The 23,819-nt window shown below is 36.2% G+C and overlaps 1 protein-coding gene and 1 long non-coding RNA gene across 7 annotated transcripts; one reads left to right on the top strand and one right to left on the bottom strand.

Moving 5' to 3' along the window:
• Positions 1–447: 447 nt before the first annotated feature.
• MAP9 (microtubule associated protein 9) lies at positions 448–21,161 on the bottom strand. 6 transcript variants are annotated; one of them, XM_062573836.1, is made up of 13 exons: positions 21,086–21,161; positions 20,421–20,898; positions 20,085–20,181; positions 18,360–18,803; positions 16,072–16,314; positions 12,951–13,210; positions 12,101–12,159; positions 11,404–11,563; positions 10,216–10,305; positions 9,311–9,472; positions 8,728–8,873; positions 7,860–7,992; positions 448–3,032 (listed from the first exon to the last, which is right to left on the bottom strand). In XM_062573836.1, exons 2-13 carry the CDS (start codon positions 20,433–20,435, stop codon positions 2,910–2,912), a joined length of 1,932 nt encoding a protein of 643 aa, XP_062429820.1. In that variant the 5' UTR covers positions 20,436–20,898; positions 21,086–21,161; the 3' UTR covers positions 448–2,909. The 6 variants fall into 6 exon arrangements, with proteins under 6 accessions (XP_062429820.1, XP_062429823.1, XP_062429818.1 ...); XM_062573839.1 differs by having other exon boundaries at positions 20,536–20,898; XM_062573834.1 differs by lacking the exon at positions 20,421–20,898 and having other exon boundaries at positions 21,086–21,145.
• LOC134139446 (uncharacterized) lies at positions 20,427–22,961 on the top strand. The gene is made up of 3 exons (XR_009958159.1): positions 20,427–20,878; positions 21,633–21,788; positions 22,212–22,961. It is a non-coding gene; the product is annotated as an uncharacterized LOC134139446 (long non-coding RNA).
• The last annotated feature ends 858 nt before the right edge of the window (positions 22,962–23,819 follow it).

The raw sequence follows: 23,819 nt of genomic DNA, 5'->3' as shown, positions 1-23,819 counted from the left end.
ATATCAGCACTTCAGTTTTTAGCAGCTCTGTTTGTACATGTAAGTTTAATTAGGTCATCAACCTGTCCCTTTAGTATGCCAATTTAACACCTTAATACCTGAATAAAATACGTGGGGAGGGGAGAGGAAGGCGAGGCAGTGACCATCCAGCAGGCCCATGCTCATTATTTGGAGCCTCTGTGTTCTGTGAGTGCATTGGTTTGGCAGCAAGCAAAAGTTCAGGCTAAGGAGCTGGAGGAGGGAGCTGCAGCAGTCTCCAGCTTCAGTGGGGGATAGTTCCAAGTCTATTTGTCATATCAACAGTGATGAAACAACGGGTTGTGCTTAGTGTATCACCTAGCTCATTTAAATGCATAAAAACTTTAAATAAAATCTCATAATCTGAGATGAAGACACTGATTCCATTGTACTAAAATACACTTTATTAATTACCAAAATATTGTTGCTCTGTCATCAAATACATTAACAGGAATTACTCAAATGGGTAAGTGTACTTTTTTAATGTTAATGCACATATGTATTTCTCAGGTTTATTTTTTATGCAAGGCTTGCATCATGCTTTAACATGTCTAAGTTTTCACAATGTAAAATTAGACAAAGCTCTGAAAGTTTTATTGTAAACAGTTGTATCAACTGCTTTTGCATGTCTACAGATCTTCAGCATCTAACTGAGGAGGTGTGAATTTATATAAGTTTTAGATATCTCACTCTGATCAGCATCTCATGACCAGCATCTTCCCACTTCTGTCAAAAATTTTCTAGCCTTTAAAGGCCGTAAGAGAATAAGGATGCATAATCCAGTTTAGGAACAGGCATGTCACAAACCCTTCTGCATCTCTGCTACTGCCTTTACCATTATTTTCATTTGCACCTGCAAGTCTCAACTATAAGTCTGTCAGCACAGGGACCTGCCTTACTTGCTCTAGCTGGAGTGCACAAAAGTAAAGAGCTTGGTAACTTGGCATTCCAAGTTTCATGTGCGACTGCATGATTTGCTTCAGACTCCTCTGGTCTGTTGATAGCTGTACATGGAACTGTCTGCTATACCTTGCATCCTCCCATGAAATTTCAGCCACAGTTTCCTGAGGCACTAAGCCTGAATTTAAGGCTTCTAGTGCTAGAAGCTTAAGTGGATATATGATGCATGTGGCTGCTCTAGCCTCAATGCCTGTGAGTGTTCAACTTGTTTCCAGAAAATTTGAATAGGTTGCTTTTGAGTTGGTAAAAGTTCTGTTGTATTCTGCCAGTACAGTAATTCTGCTGTCTCTCCCGCTGGTACCTGCAATTTTACTCTTCCTCTTTGGTTGGTCACTGAAGCTGCTCTAGCTGGTTATCTTCACCCTTGAAAGCTTCTATGGGAAATGGACTCATCTGAAAAAATACATCTGTAATTTAAGGGATAGATTTTTTTTTCAATACATACTGAGGAACAAATCTGGAGTGATTATTAACATTCAAATAGGGAAATATACAAATCAGCAACAGCTTGAGTTTAGACAGTAGGCAAACAGCTCACTTCAAAGTAGTAGCTCTGTAGCCTTGCTGTTTCCAGTGAGGCAAATAGCCATGAAAAGACTGAAAGAATTTTAATAACTTTCTACAGCAACTAGCTCATTAGCAATAGCAAAAACATGTTTAGGAGGGGTTTATTTGATAGGATACAAACACAACAGAACTCTTAAGTCCCAAGAAATCATTTTAAGTGTCAAAGGCTGCCTCATAAAAGGAACAGTGTTTTGTTCTTGCAGATTTATGTAAGGTTTTATGTGAACTGCAAAATATGCTTCTAAAATAGCTGTTTCCTGAAGGAAATGGGAAAAAGGGGCATGTAAATGAAGACCTGAAAAGGGATTAATAGCTATAGTTGGAGTCCTGAACCATTTTCCATTATGTGGGCCCCAGTTTAATTCATTTGTGCCACTACATGGCTGCATGTTTTGACTGCTGTATTTTGCTTAAAAGACAAATCATGCAGTTTTAATTGAAAATAATTTTTACATTTCATAGCGTAAAATAAGAATTAAATGTGTTCTGTGTAGCTAGTTGCTTGACTCTGGAAAGGTATTCTATCATACTGCTCGAGTATTGTTGTCTTTCAACTGCAACAAGACAACCACCATCTCCTTTGCCATCTTCCCTCCCTTCACACAGCAGTGCTTCCACACTTAATTTTCATTCCTACCTACTGCATAAGAACCAGAGATACTTTTGCCTCTCAACTACCCCCACTCAACAGTGGTTTGAACTCATGGTTACTGTACTTGCAGATGAGGAAAGGGAAGCAGTTCAAACAAGTCATCTGTTCTTTACAGTACAGCAAAGCATAGAAACTGCTCGTGGGATGCATCCATTTCAGAAATTGCATGTTAAGTGAGTGAGGCCTCAGCTGTCTTTGCACTGTGTATTTAATTTATGCTCTTGGTACTGTGCTTATCCTCTTCTAATCATCATTTAATTGTTTATAAATCTCTAAATAACCTTTTCTGATTATGAAGACTTAAAAATATTTTTTCCTGATTCTGAGCAAATGGCCATTCATTCTGAGTAGAGGTTCTGTCATGCTGACTAGCACTGTGCTGCCAGTGACTCAAGCGGAACTGTTCTGCTATGTAAACTGCTACCTACTGGGAGAGAGAATGCCAGAGTCCAGTCTTACAGATCCTGAACACACTTTCACCAAAAAAGGAATGAAGTAACTAAGCTGAACTATAGAATTAAAGAAATTAGCATATTTGCTAAAAGTAATGAAAAGCGACAACTGATCTATTTAAACTCCAGAGATTAAATAAACCAAAAAGAAAGGATTATAACTTTCATTATAGAGTTAGTGAAAATCAGCTGTTACTGATACAACGACTATCCATTGTCAGCACTTTAATCAACCTTCCCCACAGAAGACAGCAGACTACTCAATAATTTATTGAATATGTGACTTTTCCAGGTGGGCTCCAGGGAGAAGGTGCTTCATCCACAAGGACAGCCTTGAGCTTCTTTTGCTTCTTCTCAAGCTGTTCTTTCCTCTCTTTCTTTTCCTAAGAACAGAAAGTTGTGTCAAAAAAAGAGCTCCACCAATGGAAAAATGGAAATGGAAAAATTGCTATTATACCTTTTGTGTGTAAAACCAGAATTTAACAAGCAATGAGAATTTGCCTTCTGGAGCTTACAGCATCCCTTTTAGGGATGTCATCCTGTGCAATTCAATATACAGACTATGCTATCCTTTAGGGTTAAGGTGAGTGTTTCAAAGATGAGCTGTTTTTTGTGCACTATCAGACAAAAAGCACACCAGAATCCATAGTAGACTAATGTATTTGTTTTTGTATATTGTTATTTTCATCATAATTCTTCAAATTCCACTTCCTTTAAGAGGGTACCTAGATCACAATGCTAAATACGTTGTACTAATCATAGTTTCTCTCTTGGAAGCTTAGAGCATATTTTCTCTTGGTGGCACTGTACTAATACTAGTTTTACATGCGATATACAAAGCAGTGTGACATCTGAAACATCAACTCCATCAGGTCTTAACTTAAATCAGAAGATCAAGTTCAGTTATGAGTGCCTAACCTGGCTAAGGAAACATAAAACTACTTCATGATGTAGTAGTAAAGCTGAATATTAGCAGGGAAAAGTTTGCATGGAGAAGTAATGTTTTTTTTTTAAATAAAAGTGATACCTCTTATAAGACTAAGTGATGAACTGAAGTATCATCTCTCCCCATAAACTCTTATCTTCCCTCAATTACAAAAAATAATCAAGACAAATTGGCCTCAGGTAGCACTGTAAGATCTTCCTTTTTCATCTCTGCCATCCTTCCCTTTCATTCTCTTCATTCTGTCATACAAATCTTCCTTAAATGAACACAACTAGCGGCTTTCAGTCTTTAGAACAAGTTCAAGGTGCTACTTTGGGAATTTTTAAAGGGAATAGATCAGTGCCCTAAGAGGAAAAGGAATTTGTACTGCCAGTATTCTTCAAAAATGAAGACAAGATACGTGCAAGCAGTACAGATGAGCTTTGGAAGAATGTGCTCTATACTAGAACACCTATATGATTCATGTTCCTATTTGCAGTATTTGCACATATTCTGCAAATTTACTTTTATAAAAATTTAGTCATATTGTGCCAATCTTAGAATCCAAATCTGTATTTGACATTTAAAACTGAGGCTTACTGTAGCAGTATTGGCAATGGCTTGAGAAATACCATGTTACAAAAGCGTGCATATTTTATTTATAAAGCACTTCTATTGGATACATGTTATACAGTATATTCACATTTGAATATTCCAAACTAGAAATAAAGCATACGCTCAGGAAGGGAGTGAAAGTTGCTTTAGACTTTTTAATTATGTTACAATTCTGAATGTTACAATGCTAAGCAAATATTCTTGGTTTAATTTAGCTGAGTTTTACAAAATTAAATTTGCCAGCAAGCCACTAACTTTTTCCCTAACTCCAACACACAAAGCTTTTCACGTACTAGTCCTGACCACAGTTCACCTATCTGAACAAAATCTTTCCTAAGATAATAAGTAAGTATGTGTGCAAATGGGAGAATTATAGCAGAAATAATGAAAGAGGAAAACTGTAGCTTATCATACATTAGATAACTTCATGGCTTGCCCTCTCCATGGAGGTTTCCTACTCAACAGTCTGGTAAAACCAGTAAGTTTTTCACTTAAATCCTGTGAAGCTGACATTCTTTGGCAGTATGACTGCCACATAATAATTGAATTTTAGGTAGTACAGAAGCCTTAGAACATTTAAGAAGAATAATAACAGCCATATTTCTAACATTTTGCAATGCCAGGAGATTAAAATTCCAATATAGAAAGTATTTGCAGATAGATCTTATTAAACCATATGAAATGAATAATTCATGTCAGCTGCTTCTAACCCAGAAAAGCAACAAATCCATGAGACTCATCCAGTGCAACTTACATTCATTTCCTGATGTTTTTAATAGCTTTAGAATGTCAAAAATAGGTGTTGATCATGCTCAACCTCAAGATAAAGTTTAAACTTTTAATTCAGCATGTAGTCTTATATTGATTTTTTTCAAGAATTATAAATCTGCAAGAATGCACAATGCTGCCTTACTTCTCATCAACACTTACCAGCTTAACAATTACCACATATAATAGAAAACATTAACAGGTATCTAGGATACTAACATTTTTTCTAGGTTCTTACAGAAAAACAGATTAACTTCTTAAAAACAATAGAAACTAAATTAGGCTGCTGGTATAAACTTTCTGCAAGTTTTTGCTCCACATTCCACTCCACAGAATAGGTGCATGTCAATGACAAGTGTCAGATGGTGGTATGCATTAAGTAAAAAGCAGTGATTTATCAAGCATTACATCTAGATTGGCTGGAAAAGTGCTTGGTGAATAGCAAGAGACAAATACTATGAAAGAAAAATCAAAAACAAAAATAAGAAGCTTAAGTTTTCTCAGCCAGACTGAAGTATTTCAAGTCAAGATTATCCTTTTTATGTTTGTTTTTACAAGAATTAATAACCTTTTTCAGATAATTTATTTTCATGCCTTAAAAAGGCACTGCACTACACACTTAGCTTAAACATTCACACAATGACCTCTAAAAGCATGAGCACCACAATTTCTATTAACATAAAAATAGAATGTTTCTTATATTTTAAAAGTACTACAGGGAGATTTCTGAACTTTGTTTTACCCATACATTATGGCCAACATCTGCTTCTGAAAAGTGGAGGATTAATTCTCACATTTATTTCTAGCTACTGTTATTGAAAATATACTAGAATTCTTCTATGTTACTCCTACCTTGGTAATATTCCTCTTCAAAGAAAAATCCTCTTACTATCCTTGAAATAATGTACTTAAAGCCTTTCACAATTCTGCCCTCTCAGCTTTGAGGCTAACTGATCTACTCATATGCAAGTATTATTTTAGTTCCCTTGATAATAAATGGACAACTTCACTTACACAAGTTATTTTCTCCTGCAGTTTACTGAAGGCATATATTTTCTCTATTACTATGTAAAGTGAAATACTATTCTGGCCAAATAACATGATGAACAGATGCTTGATACACTGTTTCAAATAAAGGCACATTAGCTTCAGAAAAGGACATAATTGTAGGAAGTAGGAGTGTAAAGACTTGGCATGTGAGATGTCACTGAACCTTTCCTTTCCAGGTGAACATTTTCACTTTCACACAGACACTGGAAAAGAATTTAGAGATACCTCTGCCAACCAATTTGGTACCTATCACATCCTCCAACAGCTGCTCCTCCCATTCAGCCATGTGTACACCCATTTAGATCTGGTTATTCCTCCTTCTACTAAAATTTATCCTTTATTAATACTCTAATTGAAGCAAAATTGTGATGATCTAGGGAATTTCTATATACTTTGCATAAGGGAGTCAGTGCTAAGCAGCAGATTTCATTCCTGAAAAAAACGATTTCCCCCCCCTTTATATGGAGTCCAAAGCAACAAGGAAGACAATGCACCATGACAGGCAACATTCATGCTTTGGTATGACTAAGTAAATTGAGGATAGTCTTCGTAAACAGAGCACATCTAGGCAAAGTGCTAACACAGCACTTAAGTACTTCTTTATTTAGGGATCAGAAAGGTTAACTAAGCAAGAAATAACTTAAGAATTTAAGAATGGATATTGATCATTGGACAAAACTGAGCTGGAAATCACTTTACAAAGGGGACCAGAGAAAACAGTTGTCACCAACGACTACAGAAATCAAAGGCATTCCAAAACGGGGTCTTAAAAGACTCAAGCCTAAGACCAAAAAGGCTTGAGAAGAAAGAAAAAGGAAAATAGGCATAGGCTGTAACTTTCGAGGTAACTGCACATTTTCTGAGTTTGCAAAGTACAAGATGATTTTCCCTTTAAAATCTAACCCAAACATGTATGTCTGTCTGCCTCAGTTCTCATTTATCCCTGGAGAACAAATAGAAAGCCCACTAGAGGCTCTAGTATTTAGAAAAATACTTTTCTAAGCTCTTGACGGTACAAATGAATCCTAGTAAGGGCCTTCAGACAGCTAGGTTGCAAGATCCCATTAGTATGAAAGGCAACAGAAACCTTATATACAGGAGGTGTGCCAGAAATTGCAAGGAGGAGAGACAACAGCAAAAACACATTCAAACACAGAAAGCTACTATGCTGAATGACTCCATAATGCAGTGAAGATGAAAAACTTCATTTTTCCTTTATCTCACAAGTCACATGTCTCTGAGAAAGCAGTATATACTAAGAATATTAACAATCTCTCTTCTAGTTTGCCTCTCTATAGCAAGGAGAAAATACTGCATTATTGTTGGGACCAGACTATTAGTTTCCTGCTTCAAAACTGTGAATAAAGTATGCTGTTGCAGAAATAATAAAATTGGGAGCACAAGAGTTCAGCTCTTTCAAACCTCAATCTAACTGCTTAAAACTATTTTAAGGTATTGAATTCTCCGCTCTAAAAATTTTCTTGAATATAAATGCCCTCACTTCTGCAGTTGGTGCTACTGCTAGGTTTTGGTGGTTCAGTGCTGTGGTGAGCTGGCCCTTTCAGAGATGGCCGTTCTTGATATTGAATGGGAAAAAATGACAGCTATGAAACTCAAAACTCAATAGCACATAGGGAGGAAAGATATTTTCTTTGTACGCTAATTATCAAGCACACTGTACTTTACCATCATTTTCCTCAAGAATTTTGGGGAACTAGTTACATAATACTGCCATCATCTGGTCTCCTTCCTAAAAGCTTGAAAAACTTGAAGATTACAATACAAAAGTATAAACACTCATTCTTACTCACTCACCCTTTTGGTTTTGACAAAGTGCATAAAAAGTATTTACCAGCCATTTTTCATATTCTTCCATAGCCCTTTTATCTTTTTCTTCTTTCTTCACCTGTTGCATTTCTTGCCTTCTTCTCTCTAGTATTTTTTCTACCTTCTTTTGTTTTAGATATTCCTCCTTTTTTTCATTCCTGTATGACAGAGAAGAACAGGAGTCTATAATTTAACAATGCTGTGCCTGTGACTGATTAACCAAAGGGAGTAGTCAGAAGAGATTTTATGCATTTGATAACAGACTGAGAATATATTGGTAAGAAAGCTTATGAAATCTTCAAAGTCCATCTTGATATATTATACCACTGATACCACTGAGGTATACATGAATCTACTGTCCTATCTATTACAGCATCATCTTTTCTGTACTGCTCTCCCTTATTTTGTATCACGTAAAAAATTAGCTTCAAAAGCAAGCTGTGCATGCTCTCTGCAATCTGGACTTGTAAAACTAGAAAAGAATTCCTTCAGCAGACACATCCATCTGTTGCTCAATATACCTAGGTTCATACACTGTATTGCACAAAGCACAAATAAAACCTTAAGAAAGGTTTACTTTCCTTCCTACAGCTTAGTATTAAATTATAAAGTTAAATGCATAGACATGACACTACTCAATAAATCTGACTTCTAACTTGCAATATCTGTGCCTAGGTTTAATCAGTGGCCTTTGGGGAAAGAAAGCATTCAAGTTACAAAACTGAAAGGGGCTGGATAGCTTGTTCTTATTGTTATGCCTGTTCTCCCTGAAAAGCCTGATCAAGTATATTATGTTCTCCTAATCACAAGCACATGAAGCCCTCACACAAGATCCAGTGCTTTTAAGCAAATGTTTGGGAGATTATTTAGTCCAAAACCCAGTATGATAATACCATTTTTCAACTGCGGAAATGCTGTCTCTCTTCTTTTCTTCAACAAATTCCTCTTCTTTTCTCTTCCTGATTCTTTCAGACTGTTTCTCCCTTCTACTTAGCTCTCTTAGATATTCTACTTTCCTTTCTTTCCATTTTTCGAATGCCTAAAGAAAACAGATTCATTAGCAATCTTACCCTTCATATTTTGTCAATACTTTCCTTGCTTATTCTGGGTTAGTATTTTTTTTAATATTTCTACACATTCCAACTTTGGAATAGTTGTTTGCGCCATTGCTCAGAAGCTGATATCACTGTATAAAAAAGGATTATTTTTCCCAGACAGTAACACAGTTCTTTGGAAATGGAGTTTATTTTACATTCAACGCATAAAATTGAAACATGGAAAAATGCCTATTTGTGTGCAAATCTAATCATTACACATTTCCAGCACAGAATAGAATCTACTATGAGCTTTCCCCCAAAACGAACCATGTTCAGATTTTAGAATCTCGTTTATTTCCATCTCTTGATGGATTAATCAAAATTGTTCTCAACATGTTATTTCCTGAACAATATCTGAAATGTATTTATTTCACACTACCTTCTGTGCTGCTTGTCTTTTCTCCTCATCCTGTTCTGCTACTCTCTTTTTCTCAAGTTCCTCAAGTTTCTTTTTTTCACTTAATTTCTTTGCTTCTCTTTCTTTCATTGCTTTCCAGGCTTCAAAAGATGCAATTGCTTCTTCTCTTTTAATAGCTTCTTTCTATATTGAAAATAACAGTCCATATTTAAATACATATTTAATATTTAAGAATATTTCAGTGTAACTGTAATGGAAAGTGTATGTTTTAAACTCATTCTCAAATGTAGCACTTGACTGAGTAACAAAGAAAAGGAAAGGGATTTACACACATTACAAACAATACTTAGATATTAATAGAATTTTTCTTCCTTCTTTGCTCATTCTTAATTTAAGAATCAAATGATGCGATCAACTTCTGGAATATGTGTGCAAAAGAGTATGAAATACAGGAAAATAATGAGGGATATTTAGTTAATACTTAAAAGCTGACACTAAAAATTGCATACGTACTGTTCAAACTATAGTTGTAGATTACATCTTTTGAGATTGCAATTTTCTGACTTGACAAGTTAAAACTTCACAGCTAAAAGAAAGAGTATCCCAAGGTCTTTATGAACAAACTTGAAAATTCAATCCAAGAAGCACACTTATAACATGACAAATGTGTACAGAAACCTTAGCCATAAACCCCTTGCAACTGTAAGAATTAGGACGTACCGCATACTATTTCAGCTCACATTATGCTATTTAGAAAAAAGCATAAACCTTGAAGTGGGACAAGCTGACATAAACAGGCAAAAAGCAGTGCACACCCTCAATCAAGAAAAGAAAGACTTTTTCCTAATACGCAACAACAAATATTTTGATGACATTATTTCGAAGAATTACAGTCTGCTTCTCTCAAAACAGGAACGTAAACAAACCTTTTCAATATTGTTCCTGAGATTTTCAGCTTGTTTCTTTTTAATTCTCTTTAATTCCAGTAGAAAGACTCTTTTTTTTTCCAGCCAGTCCTGGAAGAATCATTAAAACACTTCTATACTTCAAAAGTCTTTTTAAACTATAAAGTTCCATCAAAACAACTTAATATTATTAAAATAGTATCAATATAATAACCACCAAAAATACTCCTACTTTTTCCATGTGCTACTTAAATAATTATCCCATATGAAAAAATAAGTTTTGATTCCAATAACATTATTCTGAGGATCTTCAGCACACAAACATTTTAATCAAAAAAGTCATAAATTTTAATCTTAAAACACACACACACACACACAGGACATAAGCATAAATATAAAAGATGAAAAAGAAGAATGGAATAACAACTCTTGCTAATCTGAGATATAGGAATATTGTTTAGATTTCTGTCTCCTGCTAATAACTAAAATTAAACAGAATAAAATCCAACTAGGAAGAATGAGACTACAAGCACCCATAGAGTGTTGCAAGCCATTGGCAGAATCAGGGTCAAATTTTCAAGGTTTGCTTATCTGTTTCAAAAGCTGCTTACAGCTAAAGTGTTTCCATAAATTTTAATGATAAAACAGGCTTAATTTAAGACAAAATAGACATGGTGTATAGGGTTCTATATTTTGTTTTAGAATTATAACAGTATCACAAACACATACCAATATGAGCCCTGTTTGTTAATTAAATCTGGGTGGGAAAAAAATTAATTAATTAGTGATAAAAATTTGTTGGAACCCAGGTATTAACTGCAACAAAACTGTATGCAAAATCCACACAGATTATTCTTTTGGAGAGAATACTAAACTTGTTCTCACTTTTCATAAATGTCATTTGAAGAGAACATACCAGGAAAAGTAACTTCAAACTACACACTTCTTAAGAAAAAACAGAAACAAAGACAACTACCTTACATATCTGAAAACAGTTTGACACCTCTATGAATTATGGGCCACAGTATGTCCCTGTCATGTAACTCTTCAGTTCATAATTTGACGAAAAGGCATGGTCAAATAAAAGGATTCATACTCTTTAAGTATATGCAAGTAATATAATCAGAGATTCCGACTTCAAAGAAGTAAAGGGTGTTCACTCCTCTGAGAGGACTTTTCCAGGCATAGTTTGGTTTTGTTAAGGTTTACCTGGTAAACAGCGGCTCGTAAACTGTCTGCTTTGCCAATTTCTGCACTGTGCTTCTGCAAGCGCTTATCTTCCTTTAATGTTCCCAAGTGTTGGGGTGAAACAGCTGTAGATGAAGGAACAGCTTTCACATTTTTCTTTATGTGGGAAGATGACAGAGACCTATAAAGATACCAAGATACAAACACAGTAAAACGATCTTTCCATTTATTGGAGTTGATACCAAGTAGCGGTCCTTTTTTATTCACTGCATGCCAGAAGTTACTGTAATTCTGCTTTCACATGCTTGAAAAAGAGGAGAAAAAAAAGCGTGTTTTCTTCTCAGGAGCTTATCACTGGCAAAACAAGCCATTGCGCAACATATTCAGCCCAAGAAAGTTTACAAGTTCCTTATGCTTTCATATACAAATCAGCTTAAAACCTCTAAAGGTACCAAGGACTGCATTCACTGGTGGATCCACTAGCAAATGCTCATCATAGACTTTGATAAAAGGCTTGGTGTCTCATCTAACAGAGATAATGAGCAGGGATTATCGTAACATGCCACATTTACTAGGGTGTTTTCCACATGCAGTCAAGAGGTTGTCAACAATGAAAAAAAAAAAGACAAAAAACGAGAGAAAATCAGCATTCTGAGGGTACTTACATGTATTTTATGTTTTGGAACTGTGGACTGTTACATAGCATCTTTCCTCTTACCTGTCAGATGAAGATGCTTTCATTTTTTGTGGAACAGTCTCCTTAGTTTCACTTTGTTTCTAAGAAATACGAAAAGAGAAGAAAATATAAGGAGCCTCAAGTAACAGAAATAGATCAGGAATACAAAGAATTTACAAGCTAACAAGGATGCTAAGTGCATATGCAAGAAAGTCAATCTAATATAGAAAGGGTACAGCGCGCAGTAAGGAAGTAAACAACTTTCAGAATATGTGTATCTTTTTAGAATGGCACTTAGAAACCTTTCTTTGTATTACCTAGAAATACCATCTATAGTCTAGAAATACAAAGGAATAAAAAGAACCCAAGTAGCCAGTAGTTCTCCTTTTAGCATAAGAGCATTCTTTTATTTTAATGTTTAGCTTTAGCAGTTACATATATATATATATATATATCTACATATTTTCTTTCTTACAATAAAACATGAAGTGCATTGCATCATATGCATCACTCATATGCATCACTCAAGCTGCACCATGGATTCCACCCACTAGTAATACACACTGCTCATTTCAATTCAGCCAACCTTAAAATAGAGATTTGACATTTTCCATTGGATAACGATATTCATTAAGAATAGAGAACACAAATTTCAATACCTTGAGCTGTTTTAAATATAGGTATTGTGTATATGTTAATAAGTATTCCCTATGTTTTCCTTAAAACTATTGATAATTTTTAAGAGCATCAGCTCCAGAAGCTGGAAATGGTCTTGTGTGCATGTACCAGAATTCTGTACATGTAAAGTACCAACAGTAAATTTCTTTACAAAACTTCACCGCACTTCCAGGACATTGTTCTAAGCAATGGTAAAAATGCATATGAAAGATACCTTGTCAGAGTCCTCTGAAATGTTCTTTACCTCCACATGTTCAGATTTATCATCCATTGACACATCCCGTATCGTATCAGTTACTATTTGCCCTTCCACGATTTGCACCTTTCTTTCTGAACTGTTATCTGTTGACTTCTCTAATTTTCTTGTTTTCTCGTACCCCATGGTCATCATTTTTTCTATCACAGAAGGGGATTTTCCGGTATTATCCTCCAGTTTCAAATCACTGATGCTGATATTCTCTCTCTGATCTTGATCTAACAGAAGAAAAACAAATTAAGACGACACAATCACTTAGGTAATATATAAATGAGAACTTCATAGTTTCTTAGTATTATTATGTTTGTAGTACAAAAAATCTGTTATGAAACTAAATCTGATACATGATAATGCATTTTCTGTATATTTTCTTCTAAAGAAGTATGTGGACTAATGACAGGAGTATTCCCTTGCGATATATTTAAGTATAACACAGGAGTGGCAAACACGTTATAGAATCTAAGGCCATGACAAAGACAAAACTTGCTGGCTGCCTCACCACTCAAACACAGTTCTAGTGCAAAGAGCTAGAGCAAAAAAACATTCCAGTCATAGCAAGAACTATTCTGACATCTAGTGAATTATTATGAAAATCTGGATGAATGAGGAACAAATTCCTCATTACCTGACCATATTTCTGATTCAAATGTATCTGCAGTATGATAATTCAGGTGAAAAACTACTTTTCTGGTGTGATGTTTTTTGGGGATGTTGGACACAAGAGGAAATAATGGAAAGATGCTGGGGTGGAGATTTAAACAAAACAAAACCTTACCTTAATTTAAATATATGCTTAAAGTGGTCAGTTACAAACCACTTTATTAATAGTACTTTAAAAGCTCTTTTTATCAGATTGGAACTGTCATTAATACAGAGATCTAAACTTGCAGAACAGTTTAGACACAAACCACGGAAGGCTATGATAAATTCCAACTGACTTTTTTGTGACAACTGCTAATAATGTCAAAAATTTAACACAGATTGACAGTGATAAGAGATAAATTCAGGGTGACAGAATTCTGAATTTGTGAATCATTTTCTAAATTCTGTTGATATGTAAACTTCTATTATTTTACTCTACACCTATTAGATTGTGCAACTGTGTCTAAGTTCTAGGTATTAGAAACAGTACAACTGTAATTGAGTGGCAACACTTAGTGCACAGGATACTGGCGACAGCTGATTTACTGCTGACTATTAGTGATTTGTAGTATGAACTTCAAGGAATTTCATCTGCAAGTCAATTTAGCTGTTTGCAAAACACATACTAAGTATTAATCTCCCCATGGCTTGCTGAAAAGTGCCACATAAAACATGTAAGTATTGTAGTTCCTTCTTTACCAGTTCGAACTATACAATTTTGATCAGTTTAGATCAGTCTGATGGGAATCTTTTCACCTGTACACTTCAGCATCAAAGTTAAACACCTACTCTTCTTTTCCATTCTCTTCTCTGGCACTTCTCTGGCAGACTCCATGTCCTTGTTTCATATTCTCCTTTGCCCTGAAACCATGTCCTTTATCATTCTCTTTCTCCTATGCTATCCTTGCATATGGAGAATCTACCCATTCCTGTACACTACAGCTCACATCCTTTTCCCTGTGCCCCCAAATCTCTCCTTAAGTGTTGCGTCAGCAGCAATGCTCAGAAGCATCAGGCTATACCAAAGGCATTCTCTATTTCAAAGTATCAGCAAAACAGAAAAAAGAACTGAAATTAAACACAGATCGAAGTGTACTTGCTACTCAATACTTGGTATACCCTGCCTGATTTTTCAATTTTTGTTCACCTTTCTACAGTACTTCAGGCCAAGTCCTATTTCGTATCTAATTAGGCTGTATTTTAGAGACATTACACAGGTCATTCCAACAGCATTTTTCTCCCTGAATCTGACAGTATAAAATACATACCTGTTCCAATCTAACGTGCTGCTAAGTACCTATAGCATGATTCCCTTAGCAAACAGAAAAGCTGTCTAACAGTCTATTGCAACAGTTTTCATTCTGTGGTCCATGGATTATTTTTAACATCTCAAAAAGGAGGACTAAGAAAGGCACGTTCAGTGGACATTGTCAGAACTCCAGAGATTTACAAGTCTGCACATCATCTAAAAAAAATTGTTAAGGATTCACAAATCCAGAAAAATAAAAGAACGTTAGTCTGCACAGTTTGTACGAAACTTTGCATCTGGAAAAGATGCAGGAGGAACAGAAAGAGTTGTCCAAGTCATGCTGACTGCAAAAGAAGAGAAAATTTAAATGACTGATTTTAAGTCTAAAAGATACTTAGGCAATGATGCATATACTTGATAAGTTAAAGTACAAACTCTCTTCTTGATCTCTTTCTCTTCATTCCTGGCATGCTTCTAGATCCCAATTTCTAAATACCTGGGATTATACTGTACTTAGAAATAACTGCGAGAAAATGGCCAGGCCCATCTCAGAAATGTAGAAGACGACATAGGCAAGAAAGGATACTGAAATACTATAGAAAGGAAATTAAGAACACCACTGATTTCAAGAAGAATTATAGACCTTTAAATGATACTTAGGTATAAAATACTAACATTATTTTTCTAGTTGTACACATCTAAGTTATACCTTTTAGAAGTGATGCATCTCCACACATCAATAAATTGGAGTCTCCATATCTTTTATTATGGGAAGTAAAAATGAATGGAAAGTGGTGGTGAAGTACCTTCTAGTCTTTGACCCTTAGACCAGAAAGTGACAAACAAGTGAATGATTTGTAACAAATCAGAATTATTTAACTTGACTTTAAAATACACTGATAAAAGTGTTTGTTTAGAACTGAGAAGTAGTAATACTGTTTTATATTCAGAGGAAAAAAAAACAAAATAAGCATACTTGTAAAAGGGTGAAGAGCATCACTAAGATGAAATCTTATTTTAAGTTAGTAGGAAAAAGAATGATATTCTCTAATTTGTTCCTCACCATAAGAATGGCATTGGGAAAGACATTTGCTCCTACTCATATTTTTCTTACAGAAAATGTTATTAACTAAATAAAAGATAGTCTCAAAAGTTTCTAATGTAGATGGTAGAAATATACATACATACTCTCCATTCTTGCTCTTACTTCAGGATCAGGGCTTTCAGTAAACTTTTTTTTCTCAGATGTTGCATTCAGACTAGTTAGGGATGATGGTGCTGAAAATGAAGACAATTCATTTCTAGAAGTTATTTTTTCTTCTGACATATTAAGATCATTGTCTTCCACAGGATCACTTTTTCTCAGCAGACTTCTTGGTTGAGGTGATGGTTTGTAACAGTCATCTAATGAAGGAATGCTGATACTCTCTGCTGAAAATTAATATTATAGTTTTGATTATATCTAATTAAAGAAATTTGAGTCTGGGACACTAGATTGTCAAGCTAGATTCAAATATTTTCAGTTAATTTAATCAAAGTTTTCAAGCTTCTAAAATAATCTCTAGATATACTTAAGCTTATTTTTTCATTTATCCTTATCCTGTGCATATATAGATACTACATTCTAGTAACTTATCTGTACTTATCAGTTACAGAGTTCTTATAATAGTGCTATTTGTAAAATAAACTTTCTCTTCTGTATTTATAAGAACACCTTTTTTCATTCCCTGCTTTACTTTCTTTATCTACTACAGTACTGCTTCTCCATGCACCGTGCAGAGCAGAATAACCTTGTGTAGAAACAGATATCATGCAAAACACAGTCTAAGAGGCAGGCTCTCAGTTTATATCTAGCTTCCTCACTGATGTCTCCATCCATTCTACAATTCAGTCACTCTGAGCTGCACAACTACCACAGAACAGTTTCTCACAGGACACAGGACTCTGTGAGCAGGACAGGTTGGACCCTGGCCTCCTCCTGTGTAACAACCATACCTCTCATATTTGCTTCTCTCTACCCTGCCACCAAAAGATCAAGCCACTGTACAGCTTTCTGCCTGCCTTTTTTTAACACGTATTGACCATGTAGAATCTGCATCTAAGTCTACACATTGCCACAGAACTACTTTTTATTAAGTCCTAGCTCATACAAACCTATTGCAGGAAACAGAGAATCACTGTGCCAATTTAAAGTCTTATCAGTGTCCAGCAAGCATACTCAGCTATGTAAAGTCTAATTATATAACTTCTGGGAAGTTTACAGTAGAGTTAAGAGTCCACAACAATATTCCTCACAGGTGCACTGATATATTTCCTATGCAGTAAGTTACAAGAACATCAAACAAGCAGGCCAAGTTCATTAAGCTCTGGTAAGTGGCCTCCTCAGTCGGACAGGGATCAAATTATCTACTATAAGAAAAGTTACAAGGTTGGTGACTTAAGGCAATATGCTAGTATCATTGTACTTCTGAAATTCACAGGAAAAAAAATAAAAATAAAAAAAAGAGTACTTAAGCTTTTTTTCTGCCAGGCTAAAGCTACACAGGCCTACTGGCCATAAAAGAAAGGTGTTCACAGAGCTTTACTGCACATGCAAATATCTAGCACTTTGGTGCCATCATGCGGGGAGAAAAACTAAACCTAGTCAATACCACTTACCATGCACTATCAATTTCAAAGTTGTAATCTTCTATCACTGCTAGTGACCAACCATAAATTTCTCTTAATGTAAAACAAAAGACCCATGAAAATGGAGCACAAGACAAATTCTCCCCATTTCAGGAATCAGATAAAAGGTATGAAGTTCTATGACACTTTAGATTTGTAAAAATACATATAGTCCATTAGCAAAACTCCTAGTTTTGCTTTCCATATTGAAAAAAAAAAGACATTGGACAGTCTTATAATGAAACATTAAAGTTCTTTTTTATGCGACTAAACTCATCTTTTGAATATTCATCCCATTCCTAAATGTTCTGTTTACAGCTCATTTTCTGATACTGTATTACACAGCTTCAACACTGTATTGCCAACATGGTGGCCCAACCTTACTGCTCACAGAAAAGGGATGCCTGTTTAAGGACCATTCCACTAAAGGCTGTGGACACTGTGTGAACATGGGTCTCTGTGCCATGCACATCCAGAGGAGCCCTCCCACACCTTACACAGGGATGGACTTCCATAGACATGGAGTTCAAGTACCCAAACAGCTATTGCTTAATCTTCTGAAAGGAAAAGGCAGAAAGGAACCTCTTGCTAGTTGACCTGTATCTGCTCAGTTTCCCTCTTGGGCAGTTAGAGATTACTGGACAATGAATTTTTAGAAGAATACTAAGTATACTCTCTGAAGCCAAAGCAGCTGAAATTAGCAAAAAATAAAACATATATATAACACAAATAACTATAACATCACTTTTAAAATATTGTAATATGCCTAAGCAAATAGCAGCAACAATACTTAAATGCTTTCTTTTCACCTGATGAGGACGCATTTCTTATTTTGCGCACTCTTTGCTTTGGTATTGGTTTGTTTTCCTCTTGATTCAGTGTAATCGCTTCTCTTCCCTTCTGTAGTTCAGGCATACACAAATCTTTACAGTGGTCACTCTCACTATTATCATGTGGTGGTACTTCCGCCGTTGAACGCTCCTCATTATTTTTTCTGTCATCACCCTGGTTTTGATTTTCCAGACATTCCTCTTCACTATCTTTTTTGCCATCCCATATGTTTTCACTTTCCAACATGATTGTTTGCTGAAACTTCTCTTCATGAAATGGTAGAGTCAAGTCATCAGCAGCTTCATTTTCCAACAGAGCTACTTTTTGTGAAGAATCTTCAGCTGAGAGAGAACTCTCAAAAGTAACCATTTTCTTAGTGTTTTCAATATTTGAATTACTTCCAGGAAGTTCTTCCACAGTACCTGAAAATAGTTCATTACCAACTTTTGTTTGAGATGAATAGGAAAAAAAAAAGACATAGAAACTGTTTCCTATATTTCAAATGCATTTGTCTTATAACACTCTCCTGACTTAAATCTCTGACCATTTTTTTTCTGCACCTCCTATCCCCTCAAGGCCACTAAACTAGATACTGACTCTGCTTCCTTTCCTGTCATCTGTTTTCCTGGACCCAATGCATAGGAAAGACTTCAAATCTTCACTAGTTAATGCTCATTTGTCACACAATTTAAATCTCTTCTAAAAAGCTTTATCTCCAGTACCATAAGAAGCAGAAACAAGTTAAGAATCCTTACTAATAATAACCTCTTATATTTTGTTCTGTCTCATCTAAAATTACCTGGATAGAGGCCTAGCTCAGACTGGATAGACTCTCTGCCCCAATGCTATGGTTCATATATGTTTAAAAAACCCTTTTTATCCTCCTGTAGGATATTGTTAATAATTGACTTTGTTTCGGTGTTTAAATGATGTTCAAGGGAGATGACAAAAGAATGTCACATTAGTTTAAGTAACCTATTACATGCCAGAAGAGCCTTCTTGTGAAGCTTGTGTGCAGGGCGAAATTAAAACATCTCACCAACTTGTAAAGGATGTTTCAGGTATTGTGAATAAAAAGCAAGTATTACACACAGGAAGTCCTTTTAAAAATACATTATGATATTTAAGATTCGTATTTCCCTTAGTATGCAAGACCATACCAAGGAGGCAAGCCACTCAACTGATCTTATTAGAACAAATGTAAATATCACCAAATATTAAATACACTATTACCCAAGAAAAACTGCCAGCTCAAACATGTTCCTAATGGTTTTGTCCACACTGCCAGGTAGGCCTGTTGTGCAGCTTGTCTTGCCCTAATTCTCTTGATTGCTTAGACCTGGGAAACAATTAAACAACACTATGTCTTTCTGCCCACATGAACTACTTTCATCTACAGTACTGCACATTCCTGTTTCATCCAGGTGCAGAGTTAACATATGGCTTAGGAATAAAACTGTAGATTGCAACTGTAGGGTGCAGCACAGACAGTGTCTGGTCTACTGGGTGGGCACGGCCACTGATGCCATGGAGAATTCAGCTCCTAACTTTGAAGGACAGGACTGATCGAGTGATTTAGGAATTGTTAAAATATGAAGTCTTGAAATGTTAAATCATACTAATTCACAAAGATCCTTTGTAAACCACTAATGAGTTAACAAAGGGAAGAACACAGGAAAAATACTTAATTCTATTTGTCTTACTATTTAACACAGCATCTTCGTCACTCTCAAAGTCATCTGAGTATTCAGCTGTTTGCTGTCCCGCTGCACGAGTGGAAACCGCATCTTGTGGCTCATCCTGAAATGTTTTCACAAATAACTTTTACACAAAACGGAAGATTCACTTCATATTAAACACTAATTCCCCTCCTCCTACAGACAAATAAGTAAAATTCAGCAACAGAAATTAACATATTTAACTGAAACTGAAGAGTAAATAAAACAACATTAAAATCCTTGTCACCCTAATTTTGATCTGTTAGAAAAGCTTGTATATATTAATTTATATTTCTTTTTTTCATAAGGAATGTATCTTACAGGTTCCTCCTCCATTTGCGGAATGAGCACCAGTTGGCCACTGGTGGTCCTTCAGTCCAAGCAACAGCAACTATCTTTAGACCACCCTGGAGAACAGGCAATTCATGCTGCTCACATCAGAGAACTACTGCTTCCAGCTTCCTGCAACTGGATATATCTCTCTGCGTCAGGAGAGCTCACAGCGTAGCATGAAGGACTCCCCGGTGGGCTTCTAGCGCGAGGCGAAGGCGGCAGAGAGCGAGTGAGCCACCAAGAGCGCGCTTCCTATTTTGCGCTCCCTCTTCCACATAGATCTCGGCTAAAGCAAGTCTCAGAAGATCTTGGTAATGGTTTTATCTACTTATTCTTCTCCTGATGAGCAAGGACGGGCAGGCCAGCCACATCAGATGCCCCGTGAAAACATCGAAACAACGCAGTGCCCTGTGATTTCTTGCTCCGGAGCTCACAGCAGCCAGTAGGTCAGGAGCTCTCACACAAGCTAATAAAACGCACAGAAATGGGACAGCAAAGCACAGACTTTTTTTTTTTTTTTTTCCAAACCTCTGCTTTCACGGAGCCCGCGCCGCTGTTTTCCTACCACGCCGGGCACGGACCAGCCCGGCGGGCCGCGACCCTCCCCGCCGCCGCCGCCGCCGCCGCCGCCGCCGAGCCCGCGCCCCGCTCACCTCGGCCGCGCTGCCGCCGCCTCGCGCCGACATGGCGGCGGCCCGGCCGGCCGCCCGCTCGCTCGCTCGCTCCGGCGGCGGCGGCGGCGGGAAGGCCGCGCGCAGGGCCCGGCTCCCACCAACCGGCGCGCCCGTTGCCTGGCGACGCCGGGCGGCGGAGCGGGGCGGGCGGCCGGGCGCTGGCCCGGGCGGCGCCCTGGCAGGTGGGGGGGTGGTGCGCAGCAGAAAAGCGCTCCGAGAAAACATGTAGGCCAGAGCCCGAAGGCATTTGTTTGTTTGTTTGTTTGTTTGTTTGTTTGTTTGTTTGTTTGTTTTATTTATTTATTTATTTATTTATTTATTTATTTATTTATTTATTTATTTCAAAGGCCACCACAGTGAGAGGGGAAAGGGCTGTAACTGGCACGAAGTACTAACGACCAGCCTGAGGTTTAAACTAATAATTAATTGCGAATCATTAGCTGATTTTTCTGCATCATCTGTGAAGGACTCTTCACGGTCTTTAATTGATATTAATTGTTTTTTTTTTTTTTTTTTTTATCACCAGGTAATGCTAGGTCTGCTGATTACTGGTGTCCTTTATTGAGAGTTTTGCTTGAAGCGCATAAACTTTATTCACACGTAAAAAGCCTTCAGTTTGAATCTGTGCTGTCCGTCTCTCGGTGGGATGTGAAATCGGAATCACTTCTTCAGAGTTTAAGAAGTACGGAATAAGCAATGTATATATTCTTTCTCTGTAATAATGTTAGCAATTGCCGTTGAAGACTAAATGATGTCCATGTTATAAATATCAGAGATCCCTTTTTATTAAACTCCAGAAGGTGGCAGCAAAACATTTCAAAATAATTTTTTTTTCTTTTTTCTTTTTTTTTCTTTTGAGATGTCCACTCTGTTCTACCTTCTTTTACATTACCACTGAGGTGGGGTTTTTTTGTTTTTTGTTTTTCGTTTTTTGTTTTTTTTTTTTTTAAGATGCTTATTTAGATCAGTTTTCCAACCTTGCATGATCTAAATAGAAGGGAGAAGATTTGCTTTCAAATATTACTTATGTGACTCAGGGAATGAGGTCTAAAATCAAATTACTAAATTATAATAATTACTAAATATAGCTATTTGGTGTTGGCAGGATGTGAAAAAAGTTCAACACTGTCACCACTGAAGAACTCAAAATGTGTGAAGATGTTTGTCATAACACATGAACATGAGGTCTGCATCTTACAGTCTTACCCCTGGCAAAAAATTTCCACTTCAGACCCAGTGAAGAGAATGGGATTTCTGCCTAAATAAGGATTTAAGGCTCTGAGTATAAATGTAAAGGGTTTTTAAGGCCCTCGTTCAACAAAAAAAAATCTGAAGGCTTATTGAGAATAAAAAGCAGAAGATTTTCTGGCATGAAAATGAGCATTAATATTTGCTTCTTAATTAATAATGGTGAACTTAGCACAAGTGTGAATTAGGTAGTAGCCTGAGTCTTCAGCTGATACTGTACCAAAGAAACATGTGTTTGAAAGTGAGGTTAATATTTCTCTCCCAAGGAGACATGCAACATTGAGAAAAATAAATAATCCCAGCAAGCATATTAATGTGGTTAAAATAAACTGAGGAATAAAGATTAATTCTGTTGCCCAAACCTATATTAATCTTTGTGGTGTCCAGAAGCTTAAAAAATAATTTTTGTAAGATAAAAAGGTTACAGTGACAAACATGGCAACGCAACGTAATTCAAATCTGCAAAAAGAACATTGCATTCAGAAACCAATCAGATATGATGAGTTTTTTGGATGGCTTGCTCACATGCATGTAAATGACTTTCAGAAGTAGTTTATTTTATTCATATGGATAGAGATTGTAAGACTGGATTAACAATTTCCTCTGATCAAATGACACTTAGAATGTAATTTATAACATCTTATACCATAAATCAAAAAAAAATATATAAAACTCTTTCCTGGACAAAAATGAAGTTTTTGTTGTTTTGATATTCTTTCCCAAAGTTGAAACTTATATGGGAAATGAGATGTCAAAATTCTCAAGTCAATGTACGTTTCTCTAGAAATTGATTTTTGCTGGGGTCTACATGGGTCTTAGCCCACAAGTGACTATTCCCATTCTTGATATTTTGGGGAATTAGATCTCTAGCAAGGAGCACATCTGGCTCTTGGATTTTGTATACATACTGGTTTAACAGAATGACATATTCAATGGCTCGAATAACTCATTCAATTCTAAATACAAATGACATCCTCTACATATGGATCGTTCTTCCAGCACAAACATTTGTAGAAAGTTTCATTCCTTCTATGATCTTTCTTATTTTACAAGACTTTTTTATTCAGTGATTTCCTACCAGCTTCCCAGGATAGAGCATCTATGTTTGTGATAATGCTTTCTTAATACATTGAACACGGTAGCATCCATAAAATGTGGTGTCATGGAAGTCAGGTAGAGAAGTTGTGTTTGCACCAAATTCATTCTCTTAATCCTGTATCTTCATCCTGATTTGTAAGTAGTAAAAGCAGATCCTGACAGGACAAGGAGATATGTAAGCTTCACTTAGCAGATTGTTGCTGTCAGGCATAACTTTTTTTAAGCTCATAGCACCATGGAATTTAAGTTTGATGAATTTAATATATACAAGAGTAAACATAGTTGTTGAAGGAACAGTCTGCAAAACTGAGGCAAAGGAAGGGAGTGACTAAGACAAATAAATTCATGACAAGTGAATTTATATAGC

Source organism: Rhea pennata, chromosome 4 (genome assembly GCF_028389875.1).
Source record: "Rhea pennata isolate bPtePen1 chromosome 4, bPtePen1.pri, whole genome shotgun sequence".
NCBI lineage: Eukaryota > Metazoa > Chordata > Aves > Rheiformes > Rheidae > Rhea > Rhea pennata.
This window is presented reverse-complemented; position numbering and strand designations above follow the sequence as displayed.